We start from the raw sequence: 19713 nt of genomic DNA on the forward strand, positions 1-19713 counted from the left end.
ACCACCACAATAACATTATGTAACGTAACGTAACAACATAACCGAGTACAACAATGTAATGTAGAACAACATAACATTGTAACATAACAGAATGTAACATAACGGAACAACATAACGGAATAACATAACGTAATATCGCGTAACATAACATGGTATAATGTAACAGTATAACGTAACATAACAGTATAACATAATGTAACAAAGTAACAACATAGTAAAACATAAGAGTATAACATAACATATCGTAGCGCAATGTATCGTAGCAACATAGTATATCAATTTAACTTAGTATAACATAACATTATATAATGTAACATAACATAGCAGTGTTTCCCCTATATGCATTCAGCAGCGGCGCACCGCCACTGCTAAATTATGAGCGCCAATGTTGAAATTTCACACGGTTCATTAATATTCTTTATGCAACAAAACACTTGCTAGGTCCAGTCAGCTGCGTGCTTTCTACACTGCACGCTGTTGAATGGTGACATGAAACGCAAGGAAACAAACTCACAAATACATCCACATACTCACAGTGACGTCACTGTTTAGCAACAAATGCTGTTTGTGAGTGCGTGTGCACAACGGAGAAGCAGGATAACCAACAAATTTGGCACGGGATTGTGTGCAAATTGAATTATCCCCACATTTTCCACATTTATAATGCGGGAAATTCCTGCACACTTTTATTCACTTAAATATTTAGCTGAGAATCAGCAAATCAATCCATACAGATTAACAATTTAAAACAATAGTCTTGTTGTCTAGTCTTGTATCCAACTGTAATTCCAGAATTTGTGCAAGCAAATCAGCTCTACTGCATCCACATCTCTCTCTCTCGTACATATCATGAATGCTTGTTGAGTTTAGTGTAAGCGCGTGCAGAGAGAATGTCACAAGTAAGTTTGTTGTAGCTCTTGTTTATAATCAACAAAGCAAAGCTGTTAACATATAATTGCACTACGTTGGAGCGATCTAGTTTTTCGCCTTTCATATTGCCGCGTTTTCATATCGCTCGCATGTTACAGCACCTTTGACAAGAAAGGCAGAAACAGAGAACATTTTTAAAAGTATCTGCCAAAAACAACGACATAAATGTAATTCAGCACATGCTGCATCACATCTTGCTGAGAAACAAGTGATTGAAGAGAAGGACCATAATTAGGCTGAATAAAACTAGAGGTAAAAATTGAGAATGTATCCCCCCGTGAGATTGTTATACATTTTCTGATGTTTTAATACATTTTATTTACTCCAACAGATTCTAAAACTTACAAGAGGTTTTTCTTCTTTTTTTTTTTGTGCATTCTCTCTCTCCTTTGAATAAATTAATGTGTGTGTTTTCTGTGTGAAGAGACCTACAGCAGTTGGAGGACAGCACTGAGATGCCTCTACTGTCCCATTACTCACAGACCGTTGAGGGACTGACCACCATCAGAGCTTTCAGGTAACACACAGACACACACAATCACACACTCATTTAATGCTCAGAATACAAATATATTGTAATGCTTGTGTTCATGCATTCAGTAGTTTAAGTTAGCACATCACCACTCTGGAGATGAGTAGATATTGACTGGACTCACTTTTGTCTCAGGCATGAGCAGAGGTTTAAGAAGAAACTGCTGGAATACACAGATGCAAATAATATCTCCTCCCTCTTCCTCACGGCAGCCAATCGCTGGCTGGAGGTTCGCATGGTAATGAAAATTGCTCCGGGTTTACTTTCAAAGTAGTGATAACCGTAATCCTAACATACAGTATATCCAAATACACTTATAGGTTATGTTATTGTGTATATGTTATATGGTTAAAATGCATAGGATTTGGTGTGATACAAGTTTTTATATTCTCGAGACATTAATCATATGGACTTTCTTCAGATTTGTAGAATATATATATATATATATATATATATATATATATATATATATATATATATGAATATATGACTCAATTGCAAGTAGTGTATTTAAACCTGAAGTCAGTATAAATTTATTTCTAGAGTGCCTTTCACAGTGCATATTATATTAGAGCGTACTGTGCCACTCTGTGCCGTGTTTCTATTTATGCACGTTGTATTTGTATTTCTGCAGGAGTACATTGGGGCTTTTGTGGTGCTCATAGCAGCTGTTGCCTCTATAACCAATGCTTTATACAGTCAGCTTTCAGCAGGACTGGTGGGTCTGGGGCTCACCTATGCGCTCATGGTAAACTCTTATTACCTCCTGTAATCATACACAACCCCCAACACTTGCACATTCAGGTGCCTTACAGCATTTCACTGGCGTCCTTGCAGGTGTCAAACTACCTGAACTGGATAGTACGTAATCTTGCAGATATGGAGGTGCAGCTGGGCTGTGTGAAGAGAGTCAGCAGTTTGTTACACACACAGCCAGAGAGCTACGATGGACTCATGAGTGAGTGAAACATGAATGAGTGAAAGGGGAAAATATAACGTAAGAATAAAAAATCTAAAAATGTAACCAGCCATTCTGATATTCAGAACAACAGCATGTTTACAAGTGTGATATTGCTTTTATACAACAGCTCCATTAAAATTAAGGTAATGTTGAGTAACTTATATTTTAGATACAGTATGGCCAACTATTTTGGCTCCACTAACAAAAATATTTCTGAACGAAGCAAAAGCTGGATCAACATTTGCTAGTTACTGAGCAATGAACAGCCTGTCTGCAACGCCATAAACACAAACAAGATTAGATATTAAAGGACAACGTAGCACAGCACTTTCTGATACGGCATACGCGCAAAGGCAGTGGCCATGGTTATAAAGTTTTGGTATTTTCTTGCAAGCATGCCCTACGTCCAGGTGTAAGTGGGTTGGTGAAATTGCTTGCACATAGCACTAATGGGTTGGGTCAAGTGAAATTGAATTATGAGGTTTTTCTCCAGTAATTGCACCATCTGCATCATATTATATATTCCATTCCCTGTCAAGCAATGTCGATATAAATGAAGATAAGAATTTGATAGTGTAAATGTGCTGTATGCCATGCCTCCCATGCATCCCAATAATAAATAGAGCCTACGGTCATGATTAAAAATACATTAAAATGCAAAATATATGATAATATATTAAAAGAGCAGTCAAAGTTTAATGATGTTTCTAACTGTGGGAATGTACTTTAACTAATGATCATTTTTGGTTTCAGCTCCTGCTCAGGTTCCTGCAGGGTGGCCGAAATATGGAGAGATCCAGATCAAAAACTTGAGTGTGCGCTATGACAGCTGCTTGAAACCTGTACTAAGACACGTCAATGCCCATATCAAACCGGGACAAAAGGTAATACTGCATGCAATGCTTTACACAGAAAAATTCCAGGGGTGTTACTGGAATTAATGATCTAAGAACAAGAACATTGTAGTTTAAATGTTTTATTTCCAGGTGGGAATATGCGGAAGGACAGGAAGTGGAAAGTCGTCCTTTTCTTTGGCCCTCTTCAGAATGGTGGACACATTTGAGGGTAACAGGGGCTCCCAAGAATGATGGGTCTAAAATCATTTTAGGTTGTTTAGTATGTCTTTAAGAGTGATTTTGTGTATTTTTCTCACCCATAGGGCAAATTATTATAGATGGCATTGACATTGCCAAGCTGCCCCTGCAGACTCTACGTTCAAAGTTTTCCATCATTCTACAAGATCCTGTTTTATTCAGTGGAACAATTCGGTGAGAACTTCCTTGATGATATGTCTTTCAAAGAACATTGAATTTATTATTTTTAAAAAGTTTATTCCCCGGTCAGGTTGGCTGCAGAAACACACACAGACACAGCACTGCATAATGATTAAATGATGGAAACCATGAAAAACAAGCTGCCTTTTTGCTTTTTCTTGGGATTGGTGATGGAAGGTTACATAATCTGACCTTTTTAATCTGCATTAGACAAATTTTGCAACCTCGTTTCATAGTCATGTTACCGAACCTTACATTTTGTGAAATTATTTTTGTGGCTCATTGCAAGTGTTGCAACAGTATCCTGATGAAATAAACACTAGAGGTGCTACAGCAATTACTTTTATTTCCTTTCACACAAATCACGAGTAAAATGGCAGATTATCCGCTCATAAACACTTACAGTGCATCCGGAAAGTATTCACAGCGCTTCACTTTTTCCACATTTTGTTATGTTACAGCCTTATTCCAAAATGGATTAAATTCATTATTTTCCTAAAAATTCTACAAACAATACCCCATAATGACAACGTGAAAGAAGTTTGTTTGAAATCTTTGCAAATTTATTAAAAATAAATATTTAATAAATAAATAATAATAATAAAAAAAAACACATGTACATAAGTATTCACAGCCTTTGCTCAATACTTTGTTGAAGCACCTTTGGCACCAATTACAGCCTCAATTCTTTCTGAGTATGATGCTATAAGCTTGGCACACCTATTTTTGGGCAGTTTCTCCCATTCTTCTTTGCAGGACCTCTCAAGCTCCATCAGGTTGGATGGGGAGCGTCGGTGCACAGCCATTTTCAGATCTCTCCAGAGATGTTCAATCGGGTTCAAGTCTGGGCTCTGGCTGGTCCACTCAAGGACATTCACAGAGTTGTCCCAGAGCCACTACTTTGTTATCTTGGCTGTGTGCTTAGGTTCATCTTCCAACAGGACAATGACCCTTCGCCCCAGTCTGAGGTCCAGAGCACTCTGGAGCAGGTTTTCATCAAGGATGTCTCTGTACATTGCCGCATTCATCTTTTCCTCGATCCTGACTAGTCTCCCAGTTCCTACCACTGAAAAACATCCCCACAGCATGATGCTGCCACCACCATGCTTCACTGTAGGGATGGTATTGGCCAGGTGATGAGCGGTGCCTGATTTCCTCCAGACATGATGCTTGCCATTCAGGCCAAAGAGTGCAATCTTTGTTTCTCATGGTCTGACAGTCCTTCAGGTGCCTTTTGGCAAACTCCAGGCAGGCTGTCATGTGCCTTTTACTGAGGAGTGGCTTCCATCTGGCCACTCTACCATAGAGCCCTGATTGGTGGAGTGCTGCAGAGATGGTTGTTCATCTGGAAGGTTCTCCTCTCTCCACAGAGAAATGCTGGAGCTCCGTCAGAGTGACCATCTTGGTCACCTCCCTGACTAAGGCCCTTCTCCCCCGATCGCTCAGTCTGGCCAGGCGGCTAGCTCTAGGAAGAGTCCTGGTCCTCCATTTACGGATGATGGAGGCCACTGTGCTCATTGGGACCTTCAGTGCTGCAGAAATTTTTCTGTACCCTTCCCCAGATCTGTGCCTCAATACAATCCTGTCTCTGAGGTCTACAGACAATTCCTTGGACTTCATGGCTTGGTTTGTGCTCTGACATGCACTGTTAACTGTGGGACCTTATATAGATAGTTGTGTGCCGTTCCAAATCATGTCCAATCAACTGAATTTACCACAGGTGGACTCCAATCAAGTTGTAGAAACATCTCAAGAATGATCAGTGGAAACAGGATGCACCTGAGCTCAATTTTGAGTGTCATGGCAAAGGCTGTGAATACTTATGTACATGTGATTTTTGTTTTGTTTTATATTTTTAATAAATTTGCAAAGATTTCAAACAAACTTCTTTCACATTGTCATTATGGGGTATTGTTTGTAGAATTTTGAGGAAAATAATGAATTTAATCCATTTTGCAATAAGGCTGTAACATAACAAAATGTGGAAAAAGTGAAGCGCTGTGAATACTTTCCGGATGCACTGTACTTTTCACACAACCGCTACCTTATGACATGAACATAATTTGCATGACTTGTAAGGTGTTGCATTTTAATGTTGGCATTGCATAACCAGCTACATTCACAAGCTTGTTCAAAGTGTGATCAGATTGAGTAATAGCTCAGCTGATAGAGCACTGCACTTGCAATGCAAAGGACTGGGATACAAGTCCTGGTGAGTTAACATGTGAACTAAAGATGTCATAGAAGCACCATAAAATTACACTTCAATTATTGCGTTTTTCAACTTACAGTAGCTTTTATGACACAAAAGGGATAGGTTTAGGTTAAAAGGATAGTTCACCCAAAAAATGAAAATGCTCTCATCATTTACTCACCCTCATGGCATCCCAGATGTGTATGACTTTCTTTCTTCAGCAGAACACAAACAAAGATTTTTAGAAGAATATCTCAGCTCTGTAGGTCCATACAATGCAAGTAATCCATAAGACTTCAGTGGTTAAATAAAAATCTTCATAAGTGATATAATAGGTGTGGGTGAAAAACAGATCCAAATTTTAGTCTTTTTTTACTCTAATTCTCCACTTTCACCATCACATTTGAAAGTCAAATGTGGTGCCTGTTTAATTTCACTTTCACATCTGAAAGTGAAAGTTAAAGTGGAGATTTAGAGTAAAAAAGGACTTAAAAATTGTTCTGATTCTCACCCACACCTATTATATTGCTTCTGATGATATGGATTTAAACACTGGAGTCATATGGATTATTTTATGTTTCCTTTATGCGATTTTTGGAGCAACAAAGGTCATTCACTTGCATTGTATGGACCTACAGAGCTGAGATTGTTGTAAAAAAATCTTTGTTTGTGTTCTGCAGAAGAAAGTAAGTCATACACATCTGGGATGGCATGAGGGTGAGTATATGATGAGAGAATTTTCATTTTTGGGTAAACTATCCCTTTAAGGAAAGGGAGGTCAGTTTTGTTGATTTAAAACTGGACAGAGCATTACCCTTAAAAAGCTAATTTGTTTGGGAGAACATTTATCTCACTTTTAGTGCCACACAGTGGACATTTTGGAACTGCAGTGATATTTGTAATGAACCAAGTACCAGTAATATCATTTTGCAAAAATGTAAAAGTCACATAATTTTAATGAGATCAGGCTGAAAATCTAAATGATTTGAGTCTTTTCCTATGTTACCATTATGGAAACCAATTTGTTTTCTCTCCTTTTCACAGGTTTAATCTAGATCCAGAAAGAAAGGCCACAGATCAAATGCTCTGGGAAGCTCTTGAAATTGCTCAGCTAATGTCAGTCGTTAAAGCTCTACCTGGTGGTCTAGGTGAGATGAAAGACTTTTGTCATTTAAAGAGAGCTAAGGAATTGTACAGGCTTTAGAATTCAGCAAATTGTGTCTGGTCTACAGATGCCATGGTTACAGAGGGAGGAGAGAACTTCAGCCAGGGGCAGAGACAGCTGTTCTGTTTGGCTCGAGCATTTGTGAGGAAGAGCAGCATACTTATAATGGATGAAGCTACAGCATCTATTGACATGGCCACAGTGAGATCAATATCCATGAATGTTACATGATTAATGATATGCTTTTGACCATTTTTAATTTCAAATCCACCTAATGTTGGTTCTCTTGTTTTTAATAGGAGAGTATTCTGCAGAAAGTTGTCATGACAGCGTTTGCAGATCGAACAGTGGTCACAATAGCAGTAAGTACAAGCACTTCTCTTACACATACAGTACTGTATAACTGAAAGGGGATGCGCATGATTGGTGCCATTAGCTGCACCAAAATGAAAATGCAAAAATTCATAGGTTTCTCAAACACTCCATCCATCTACCATTGGTCAGAAAACAGGTGGTCCAGACTCCAGCCTTAAACTCACATCAATGGTTGAATCAATGTTGGGCCGCTCAAACAGAAATTTGAAAATCCCAGTATTTTCAAGGAAATCAACCAACAAATGACTTCCTTATAGTTGTCTTGTACATTAAACTGGAATAGGTTGAAGTATTTTAATATCGAACAATTGTAAACATCACTTTTAATGCATAAAGCACGCCATTAACAATGACAGGAAGTGATCAGATCATAATCAAACATAATTTCACTCAAATGCCAGAATCCATCCATGCCAATCTTAATTGCAATTAGACTGTGATGTATCTTGAGACTTATTGTGTTCTCTTGTGGTGTTTCACAGCATCGCGTTCACACCATCCTGGGCTCCGACGTGGTGATTGTGATGAAGCACGGGGCCATTTTAGAGTATGATGAACCTGATGTTCTACTGGAGCAGAAGGACAGTGTTTTCTCTGCATTTGTCCGAGCAGACAAATGATAAAGATGATGTTTAGAAGGATAATTTGGATCGTTTATGTTTTTTATGGCATGTATAATAATTGTATAGCACATATACTGTGAAATAATAAAATTTGTAATTATAAATACATATTGGAAACCTGTAGACAGGTTGGACCGTAGGAACTGTCTGAACTTCAGATGTTAAAAACAAATTAAATTGTAGCAGTTGCGACTTCAGTGTTGGCTGTAATCTGATTACAAAGTTTTTAGTTACTAGAACCCAATTACTTTTTAAGCCAAAAAATTTGTGAAACAAATGACATCTTAGACCCCATTTACACCTGGTATTAAGATGCATCTCGGGTGATCCGATCACATGTGGTCAGGTGAGACACATCACTGTTTATACCTGGTCACTTTAATGCGTCTCCTGTGACCACTTGTGATCAGTTTAGGAGAGGATGGACTGTTTCATGATGACACACATCAGTCGCTATGTCAGTGTCACTGCATGACTTTAAAGCACAACAAATTCTGAAAAGACAACAAAAGCGCAAAAAAACGGAGCGCTATTTCTCCCAGATGCAGCTGAAATTTAATCTATGCACAAAAGCAACATTTCGAGCAGAACTGTCCGTTATTTGAGTGGATTACCTGTATTAATCTGAGCTGCAGATGTTTGTGCTTCTCATAAATCCCAGCATGTTGATTTCAGACACACCGAAGAAGATCTGTGAAGTTCTCGTGTTTGTATCCGCTTTTTACATTTTCCGATCAGATGTTTTTTTCCTTTTTAACCGCTCGTAACCGGCAAAGTTTAAACTCTTGTTTTAGCGCAGTGGTTGAATGCCAGGTGAGGGGTGGTGCTTTGCTGATGACCAAGATGCATTCAGGAAGGATTAGCATTTACACATCAAATGTGATGCAGTTATTTGCGGTTTTGTCGTGATTTGATCACAAAACATTTTAGACCCCGTTTAGACGTGTATTAAGTGCTGACCACATGTGATCCGATCAACAAAAACGCATCTTAATACCAGGTGTAAACAGGGTCTTTAATTCTTGTAATCAGATTACAGTTATAACTTCAAGTTAATTACTTTTAAGATCATTACTTGGGTTACACATATTTCTAAAATAATATTTATGTAGAATACATTTAAAACATGAATTATGTTCATATGTATATCTGTTTGCATTTCTGTGACAGCTAAAGGGCATGCAACCCCTAATGAGTCATTGTAAGGGAGGAATGTGTGGTGCTAAGTGTATGAAACAGACATTATTTTGAATTCTTTAATCAGAAAAGCAAACATTGCGTTTTAAAAAGTAACTTAAAAGTAATTGGTAATATGACTCCTTTTGCATTGAAGTAATCAGTACAGTAATCAAATTACAATTTTACACAATTAATTAGTAGTTGAATACTTTTTTGAGTAACTTATCCAACATGGTTTAGCTTTATATTTTTAGAGGAAATATACATGGGGGAAAAAACAAAACAAAACAGACAATCAAGAAGAATATGTGTGACTTTTAAATATTTTATTAGGTTATAATTTGCAGAGCTTAAAATATTAAATTGCTTTTAACTTAAGTATTATTAAAATACATAAAACAAAAGCCAGAACTGAGGAGCCCTGAAAAATGTCAACTAAAACCAAAATGAAGAAAAAAAAAAATAATAATAAATTAAAGGTCCAATTTTCTCACAAAGAGTTCAGCCTAACAGAACAATCTTTTAACAGTGATGAAGGGAGAACTAAAATATCTTTCACTCTTTCTTGCACTCTCAATCACTTCAAGATAATAATCTTTGCAATCAATACATAGACTAAGTTTACATTCTTTTCCATTCAGAAATTGTCTTTCAAAATGAGGCCAGACAAGCCCTTGCTTTCCTGCATTTTACTGCACCAAAGCCACTTTACTCTTCAAAACATCTAAACATTTGTACTGTTCCACAGGGCATGTTGCTTCCAGAGCCTGAATAGCAGTGTTTCAATTTTAAAAATGCTTTAAATTTTAGCAGACAACAGCAATGTCTTTGTCACTCAAGAGCGAACACACAAACTCAGGCCCTGGAACCAACATGACTCCAAAATGGCAACCTCACTGTATTTAAATCCCTAACAGAGCCACTTCATAACCTAAGACTGTCTCCTTGACAGTGGTTAGTAGTCTAGTATGTAACAAATGTGTATCCCATACACAAATATATGGCCGTGGGCCAATGGAGGAGCTGTTTTTCTGATATGGGACTGATGGGATTGCTGTATCATGTGTAAAGTGAGCAGGTAGCATTGAGAGCTCGCTCAGTTCCAGAGTGCAAAAGCCTTGATCTCACACACTCTCTCACACACTCACACACACACACACACACACACACACCTTTTACCATATAAAAGATAAAAAGAAAAAGAGAAACCTTTATACCATACATGAGGCTCTGTGAGGAACCAGGCCAACATCTCACCCTTATATGAACCAAGAGAGGGGAAAAGTGCTGTTATTTTAAGACAAATCTAGCATCTTCATGTTACTCTAACATCAAACACTCATAAGTGGGTAGAGGGCCGGGTACTTTTTGTCCTACAGGTGCAAAGATGAGGGAAGACGCAAACAATAAACCATTAACCAGCCTCCACTTTCGCAAAACGAAAAATTGGAAAAGGGAGGGAAACCAAATGAAATAAGTCTAGGGAGAGAAGTTGTTCTTGGTTAAAGGGTTAGCCTCACAGAAGGGCAGCCTCTGAGGTCATTCAGCAAGTGCTGCCCCCTGCAGGCCTGGCTGAACACTCCTTACTGGGTCCTAAAGAGAGCAATGTTCTGGAAGGGTGGAAGGTCTATGAGTCCCAGCACCATTGTGACTGGTGTAGTCCTTCTCTCCTCCCTGGTAGGGAGAGGGTGAACCCCGGCTTGGCAGGTGCAGCAAGAGCGACCCTGGGCCTCATCTCTCTGTCACGTGGTTCTGTGGCTGAGGGGGAAGGGGGGTGCAGAGGGCCTCCGTCAGGTCGTCCAGTATGGACGTCTCCTTGGGGTCCATCAGATTGAATTCCCTAATAAAAACAATGAAATGTGTGTACAGTGTGTTTAGGTGTCCGTGCAGGTCCATGGCCACTGTCTCCTTGTAGTGGGACCAGTAGATGTGGGCAAGCACGTGGAAGAGATACCTGCAGATTTTCTTCACCAGTGAGTCAAAGGTGTTGGGGAATTCTTTACCTGCATAAAGGAGATAATAAAGGAGAACTGTTAAGTGAAACATACTAAATATTAACCCTATAACGCCGTATGTATCAAATATGTTACACAACGTTTGACGGCTCCTGTCTCACTCTCTGTTCAAGCTGAAAAGCCAAAAAACATATGGTATGTAAGTTTCACATGTTTATGGCACCATCTAGTGGTTATTTGTGAAAAAAATGGTTTCAATATTTATATCGATCTATTTAAAATGGCGGCGGACTTCCACAACAAATTACTCTTATGTTGGGATAAATGACAGCTTATTTTAATAAAGTAAAAGTGACAGTAATGATTATATTGTTACTGATATTTTAAAATGAGTATCTGCTGAATATAAGCAACTTATGCTTGGTTAAAATTTTGTATACTATTTTATTCAAAAAGCGTGTTGCAATTACATGTATCAAATATGATACAACAGGCTTTTGAAGTTTCTCTCTCAATCACCATTACAATCCATTCATGCCCACCAAAAAAATACAAAAATACAAATTCAAATAATAATTCAATAAATCAATAAAAATCACAGAGCTTTGAAAAGTCTGACATATACTTTTTATATGATACTGTATATGTAAAGTGTTAACTAATATTTCTGTGCATTTTCATAAATGCAGCCTTCTCTGTCATTATAAAGATCTCATTATTTTACAAGACATTATGTCATCTTACCATAAGTTCTTGAGACCAAGCGAAAAATGTTTTACAATTTCCCTTTTTTAAATGCCAATATAGTGTTTGGTGCATAAAATAAAATCGAAGTCAGAAGTTTACATACACTTAGGTTGAAGTCATTAAAACTAATTTTTTTAACCACCATTTTGGCAAGTCGTTTAGGACATCTACTTTGTGCATGACAAGTAATTTTTCCAACAATTGTTTACAGACAGATTGTTTCACTTTTAATTGACTATATCACAATTATAGTGGGTCAGAAGATTACATACACTAAGTTAACTGTGCCTTTAAGCAGCTTGGAAAATTCCAGAAAATGATGTCAAACCTTTAGGCAATTAGCTTCTGATAGGTTAATTGGAGTCAATGGGAGGTGTACCTGTGGATGTATTTTAAGGTCAACCTTCAAACTCAGTGTGTCTTTGCTTGACATCATGGGAAAATCAAAAGAAATCAGCCAAGACCTCAGAAAAAAAATTGTGGACCTCCAGAAGTCTGGTTCATCCTTGGGAGCAATTTCCAAATGCCTGAAGGTACCATATTCAACTGTACGAACAATAGTACACAAGTATAAACACCATGGGGCCACGCAGTCATCATACCACTCAGGAAAGAGATGCATTCTGTCTCCTAGAGATGAACATAGTTTGGTGTGAAAAGTGCAAATCAATCCCAGAACAACAGCGAAGGACCTTGTGAAGATGCTGGAGGAATTAGGTAGACAAGTATCTATATCCACATTAAAGCGAGTCCTATATCGACATAACCTGAAAGGCTGCTAAGCAAGGAAGAAGCCACTGCTCCAAAACCACCATAAAAAAGCCAGACTACAGTTTGCAAGTGCACTTGGGGAAAAAGATCTTACTTTTTGGAGATGTGTCCTCTGGTCTGATGAATCAAAAATTTAACTGTTTGGCCATAATGACCATCGTTATGTTTGGAAGAAAAAGGGTGAGGCTTGCAAGCCTAAGAACACCATCCTAACCGTGAAGCATGGGGTGGCAGCATCATGTTGTGGGGGTGCTTTGCTGCAGGACGGTCTGGTGCACTTCACAAAATAGATGGCATCATGAGGAAGGAAAATTATGTGGATATAATAAAGCAACATCTAAAGTCATCAGCCAGGAAGTTAAAGCTCAGTCACAAATGGGTCTTCCAAATGGACAATGACCCCAAGCGTACCTCCAAAGTGGTGGCAAATGGCTTAAGGACAACAAAGTCAAGGTACTGGAGTGGCCATCACAAAGCCCTGACCTCAATCCAATAAACTGAAATAGCGTGTGTGAGCAAGGAGGCCTACAAACCTGACTCAGTTACACCAGTTCTGTCTGGAGGAATGGGCCAAAATTCCAGCAACTTATTGTGAGAAGCTTGTGGAAGGCTACCCAAAATGTTTGACCCAAGTTAAACAATTAAAGCAATGCTACCAAATACTAACAAAGTGTATGTAAACTTCAGACCCACCAGGACTGTGATGAAAGAAATAAAAGCTGAAATAAATAATTATCTCTAGTATTATTCTGACATTTCACATTCTTAAAATAAAGTAGTGATCCTAACTGAGACAGGGAATGTTATCTACGATTAAATGTCAGGAATTGTGAAAAACTGAGTTTAAACATATTTGGATAAGGTGTATGTAAACTTCTGACTTCAACTGTATATATATATATATAGTATGAAATATGAAAAATGCTAATAAAAACAAAAGAGAGTGATTTGCAAATTATATTCACCCTTTGCTGTATTGAAAGTGCCATAATTACATATAATATGAAGTTTTACCTTGTGAATTTATTTAATTTTTGAAAATATACAGTAATTTCAAATAAGTTGACTGCAACACGCTCCAAAAAAGTTGAGACAGGCAATTTAAGACTAATAACAATTTGACGAGTTGAAATAACAAGGCAATGTGAAACAGGAGATGTTAAACAGGTGAGGCAATTGTATCATAGCACTGTATACTGTATAAGGAGCCTCCAAAAACAGCCTAGTTCTTCAAGAGCAAGGATCGTTCAAGACTGGTCAATTTGCCAAAAGATGCTTCAGCAAATAATCCAGTACTTTGAGGACAATGTTCCCCAAAGACAAATTGGAAGGATTTGGGACATTTCGCCCTCTACAATGCACAATATAGTTAAAAGATTCAAGGAATCTGGTCAAATCTCGGTGCGTAAAGGGAAAGACGAAAACCATTTCTGAATGCGCGTGATCTCTGATCCCTAAGACGTCACTGTCTTAAAAAACGTCATTCATCTGTAATGGATATCATGAACATGGGCTTGGGATAACTTTAGTAAACCTTTGTTAGTCAACACCACTCGCCGCTGCATCCACAGATGCTAGTTAAGACTTTACTATGCAAAGCAGAAGTCCTACATCAACACTGTCCAGAAGCGCTGCCGACTTCTCTGGGCTCGGTCTCATCTTAGATGGAAAGTAGAACAGTAGAACTGTGTTTTTTGGTCCGAAGAGTCCACATTTCAAAAAGTTTTTGAAAAACACAGCCGTTGTATTGCCAAAGAGGAAAAGGACCATCCAAGCTGTTATTAGCATCAGGTCCAAAAGCCATTGTCTGTATGGGCCAGGGGTGTGCCAGTGCCCATGGCATGGGTAACTCGCACATCTGTGAGAACACCATGAATGCAGACAGATATGTAAAAAAATTTGGAGCAACATATACTGCCATCCAGCACAGTCTTTTCCAGGGACATCCCTGCATTTTCCAGCAAGACAACTTCAAACCACATACTGCCCGGATTACAAGTGCATGGCTTTGTAAACAGAGAGTGTGGGTGCTAGATTGGCCTGCCTGCAGTCCTGACCTCTCTCCAATTGAGAATGTATGGTGCATTATGAAGCGCATTAGATGGCTATGAAGACCCTGTACAATTGTGCAACTAAAGACCTACATAATGGGTGAATGGGTGAAAATTCCACTTTCTAAACATAACAAACTTCAGTGCCCAAATGTTTAAAGTGTTATTAGAAGAAATGGTGATGTTTCACAGTGATAAACACTCGACTGTCATCTGACTTGAACTTACTGTACATTTAAAAGAACAAAACAAAATGAAATTCACAGGGTAAAACATCATATAATGTGTAGTTGTAGAGCTTTCAATATAGCAAAGGGTGATTATAATTTACAAATCACTCATTTTTGATTTTAATAGCATTTTTCATACTGTCCCAACTTTTTCAGAATTGGAGGTGTATATGAAAATAACTCCAAGCCATTAAATTCCTTGCCAATAACTTTAGTCATGCAATTTGTATATTCCTCCACTAGATGGAAGCAAAGACTCACTTACCATACTTAGTGGGAAAGATGTCCTCATCTGTCACCAATTTCTGTACTGAACTCATGACAAAGTCAACGTACTGTGGCGCTGTGCATTTAGTCTTCTTCCCTTTCTCATCATACCAGTAATATGTCCTGAAAAAGGAAAGACAAACACCTCTATAAGTAGCAGGCACCACTATTATTGTAGATCCTACTAAGGATTATAAATTTGTTTTAAACCCGTAAGTGTTAACCTAAACTCAAATTGTGTGCCTTATCAAGGAGAGGTTACTATTACTATTCTAACTGATAAAACAATGTAAAAGTTGCAAGTTGCATTGATGGAGTTTTGCACAGGCAAAATCAGAAAATGTAAAAATCTACTTTAAATACACATAGACTTCTGATAGATCAGATTAAACATCAGTAACAACATCACTGTTTCCTTTGAGCTCAATATCTGTATAACCAGGAGCCATTACTTGCTAAACAGATGTTGACCTATCTGACCAATCATCTGCTGTGTGTCACACACAGTACACAACACCTGTCTGACACAGTTTCTGGTGGTTGCTCATTAACCAAACTGTCTGATAGAGAATCAGACACAAGGCTTGATTCTCAGGGCTCCCCTGACTTTTCCCTCTTTATCAGATGGAGGAAAAACATGACACCTCTCGCCTCATCTTCCTGAGGTCAACCACGACTGCAGGTCTTGACCATAGCGCCAGATCACGACCCCTAGGGGTCACCTGTCAAGTGTCGAGTTGCCTGTTCTGTGCATCTCAGCGAGTCTGCAGGCTTAATAATGGATAACAGAGTCAGGATGAATAATAGAACACACATCTGCGCTACTTACGTATTGCTGGCCGTCATGGCCGGACACGTATCACCTGTGCAGAACTCTGAGATTGTGCTGTACTGTAGGTTGATGAGATTGAAGAAAGTCGTGGCTAGAAAGATAAAAAAAACAAAAAACAGTTGGATTAAGAGTTACAGTTATAATTATTGCATTTAAAAAAAAACATGCAGTGTGGTCCAGAAGTCTTGAGACCGCTAGTGAAAATGCTTCTATTTTGTATTTTTCTAATTTCATCAAATTATATTTAGAACATATTTTCTTTGTCCAAGTGTCTTTATTATACATTATTCAAAATCACTTTATACACTTTATTTCCAGGTTTAAATTAACATTTTGAATCCCACATTTTCAATATGTACTTTCGGACCCCACTTTATTTCAAGAGTTGATGTAAAAATTCCATTCCTCACAAGAGCTGTCAATGTGATAATGTACCATGCAAAAGGTATCATATAGAGATATCTGTCAAGAGCAATTTAAGAACAGTAAGTAACAAAAATAAAGAAAAAGAGTAAGAAAATACCCAAGTAACCTATAATCTAAAGTTCAGCTTTCATTAAATGTATGGGGCACAAAATGTATGAATCATTTCACCCCAACAAGTACCATATGAGATAACTATGAGCTTTCAGATGGAAAAAGCTGTAAAGATCAAGCTGTAAACTGAAATGAATCCAGAGTAATGGCTTTAATTAACCATAAAAGGCAGTGCTTTAGTTTCATAAGTGTTTGTAGAACTTGCAAGTGTATTAAAGGCTCCAAAATGAACCCATATTTTATGGCCTTTCACATGTGTTTCTTTCAAGATAAAATCGAGGGAAATGCAAACAATGGTGTGATTTGTTGGCTTTGGAATGTTATTCTGAGCTCATTTTTATCATAAAGTTATGTAACTTCGAGGCAATGTGATGCATTCTCTCTCTGCAAAGTGATGTTGCCAAAACTGCCTATAACTAGACACAAAAAGCCAAGATCAGACAAACAGCCCATTTTTCCCAGGTTAAAAACAACCAACATCCACAACGAGAAAAATTTGCCAAGTAAATTGTGGACCAAGTTTTAGTTTCCATTTTCTCAGTAATTCTACAAAGATTATTTGGCCAAAAAGCAGCAGCATGAACCTCTTTTTAAATTTAATATATTAAAAGTGCTGATCTTGGATCACTATTGTTTTTTTTTTTTTCTAAATATGATTAAATGGCCATTAGGGGCATGTGAAAGATAGAAGCCTAGATATAATCTTGTACCAAAGAACAGTAAAAAAAAAAAAAAAAAAAAAAGTAATTGGTCTTTCCAGAAAACCATGCGAGGTCATGTGAGACACTTACTGTTGCTAGCGAGCCATTCATTCAGGTCGATCTCCCTTGGCAACACCACCAGCTCCTTGAGGTCGAAATCGACGACCCTTACTTTGGTGTAGTCCCCATCCAGGTAATGCTTTTTCTCCTCTATGGGCGGCTTCTTTCCATTGGGCTTCCCCTTGCCCTTCCTGTATTGGGTGCAACAGGGGGAACAGAGGTTAGCGATACTGGTAGAGTTGCGAACAGTGTTGTAAAAGCAGTCTTCGAAAGAGACATAGCCCTAGCGGTTAGAGCAAATGCTCTGGGCAATATAGCTAAAAACATATATTTCTCAGGATGATATTCGATAAATAGATCATGAAACACAATATGTAAATTACAGTAAATGTCTAGATATAAAAAATAATAATAATCCAGTTTCCACAAATATATATATATATATATTCCTTCTGAGTACCTTTGCATAGTCATATCGGTGCAAAATCGGTGAAAAATCCACATAGAAAAGGTCTGTTTTCATTCCAGATCAAAAACTAAATATATCGGCCACCATATCAGTAATTGGTGAATTTTCCCTCTCTAAAATCGGTATCGGTCTCAAAAATCCCATATCTGTTGGGCTCTAATATATATATATATATAAAATAATGTCCACTCATCCCTTGTTTATTTTACAGTGAGGTATTTTTAAAGGATGTGAATGGGGACAGATCATAAAAATTAAAATATACAAAAGGCCTAATTTCAAAACTATAGCTACACATAAACATGATGCAAGTTAACATGATTTTAGTGTGATAACATTGCTTACTAATTTTATGTGTAAAGTTATGTCCAACATTACAACTTCATTTCCATCAGGACATGACACTGGTAAACCCTGTAATCTGGTACACACTAATGCCAGTAAATCCCAGATTTTATCACACAAAAATTATGTTAACATGTACAGTATAATGTTTACATATTGTAGCTATACTTTTGTTTATACAGTGTTTATTCTTATGTTCACTGACTGGCCCCTTTCACTTCCATTGTAAATGCTTATATATATATATATATATATATATATATATATAAACAAGGGACGAGTTGAAATATTTTTTTGTGGTAATCAACATTTTGTCAAAAATGCTGAGCTTAACTTGTAATGAACCTGTAACTTTCCTTAATTAAAAAAAAAAAAAAAAAAAAAAAAGTTTAATCAGAGTTTTGAATTGATTCACTGACAAACAATCTAAACTGATTCACGGAAACAAATTGGACTTTCCAACTCTAACACCATTATTGCTATTGAAGTTTAAATCAGAGACGCCATTAAATCAAAATCCTCTCACAAAGAACGATCACAAATCTAGTCTAATGAGACAGTCTTTATGGCTGTCATTTTACTTCATTATAAAACAAAATCACTGCAATTTTCATAATGTTGCTTAATTTTATATTTCCAAACTAATCATTTCAAATATTCAATATATCGCTCTGCTTTAGAGGATAGCCAATAATAATGTATGAGGGGTGGGGGGGGGGGGGGGTTTAGTCAAAGTTCCTGGGTTATGTAACCACACACAGATATCTCATGTAGAAGACTGAATTACAGAAAACCACACAACAGTGTGTATGGATACATTTTTCCACTGCAGGTTTGCACACTTAACCTTGCCCTGTAATTAGTAAAAGACATCCAGGCTTTTCCTTCCAGGTTTATTTTTAGCACAGATGGGTTATATTACCACCAGACCCACCACCCCTTTCCCAGTCCTCACACCACACCCATCTCAAACATCAAACACTCCACTGAAGCCCCTGTTCCAGACGGGGAAAGGGGGGCTGGTAATACATGAAACAGTCTGATTGCTCATAACTAGAAAGTACAAGAGCTAATGGACAAGCAGAACCTTAAGAGCCACCAATTTCCTCACACCACCTTTAAAACACATGACGTCTCGGTAAACTGAGCATTTATATAAAAATGACGAATAACCTTGACAGATTGTTACTAGTGCCCGACCGATATATCGGTTGGACAATTTATCGGCCGATATTAGCCTTTCACCAATATATCGGTATATATGTTTACTGATATGCGCAGATATGAAAACTTTTTTCAGAACATATAATGCAGAAAACAATGCTTTAGAATTGCTGCCATTATGTAGTTTGTCCAGCAGAATGTGCTCCAACTCCATTGTTTACAGAGCTGACGGTGGCTCTGCAGACAGGGCCGGAATTAAGTGGTGCAGAGTTGAGTGGTGTCTTCTCGGTAACTTGCTAACTAGTTTGTGAAATACATTATGGAAAGTTAATAAACAATGACCCCATCATT

The 19713-nt window shown here is 37.7% G+C and overlaps 2 protein-coding genes across 5 annotated transcripts in view; one reads left to right on the forward strand and one right to left on the reverse strand.

Annotated features, from left to right (window-relative positions):
• The window catches only part of LOC127417192 (ATP-binding cassette sub-family C member 8-like), a gene marked incomplete at its 5' end in the record, with an annotated part of 37773 nt that extends 29565 nt beyond the window's left edge, over positions 1–8208 (forward strand). Inside the window, 11 exons of the mRNA XM_051657027.1 lie at positions 1355–1447; positions 1598–1700; positions 2097–2210; positions 2300–2420; positions 3177–3307; positions 3410–3488; positions 3583–3691; positions 6936–7039; positions 7124–7257; positions 7356–7418; positions 7914–8208. Coding sequence (XP_051512987.1) covers positions 1355–1447; positions 1598–1700; positions 2097–2210; positions 2300–2420; positions 3177–3307; positions 3410–3488; positions 3583–3691; positions 6936–7039; positions 7124–7257; positions 7356–7418; positions 7914–8051 — 1189 coding nt within the window. The remainder of the gene's footprint in view (positions 1–1354; positions 1448–1597; positions 1701–2096; positions 2211–2299; positions 2421–3176; positions 3308–3409; positions 3489–3582; positions 3692–6935; positions 7040–7123; positions 7258–7355; positions 7419–7913) is intronic.
• Positions 8209–9544: 1336 nt separating this feature from the next.
• Positions 9545–19713, reverse strand: part of LOC127417189 (MOB kinase activator 2-like) — an 83969-nt gene continuing 73800 nt past the window's right edge. For 3 of the 4 annotated variants that reach the window (XM_051657019.1, XM_051657018.1, XM_051657017.1), the window contains exons 2-5: positions 17415–17575; positions 16084–16177; positions 15253–15377; positions 9545–11236 (exon numbers count right to left, since the gene is read on the reverse strand). In XM_051657019.1, the coding sequence (XP_051512979.1) occupies positions 10965–11236; positions 15253–15377; positions 16084–16177; positions 17415–17575 (652 nt within the window). In that variant the 3' untranslated portion in view covers positions 9545–10964. The remainder of the gene's footprint in view (positions 11237–15252; positions 15378–16083; positions 16178–17414; positions 17576–19713) is intronic. The other variant, XM_051657020.1, reaches the window with a different exon arrangement.

The sequence above is a fragment of the Myxocyprinus asiaticus genome, chromosome 26, assembly GCF_019703515.2.
Source record: "Myxocyprinus asiaticus isolate MX2 ecotype Aquarium Trade chromosome 26, UBuf_Myxa_2, whole genome shotgun sequence".
Taxonomy (NCBI): Eukaryota; Metazoa; Chordata; class Actinopteri; order Cypriniformes; family Catostomidae; genus Myxocyprinus; species Myxocyprinus asiaticus.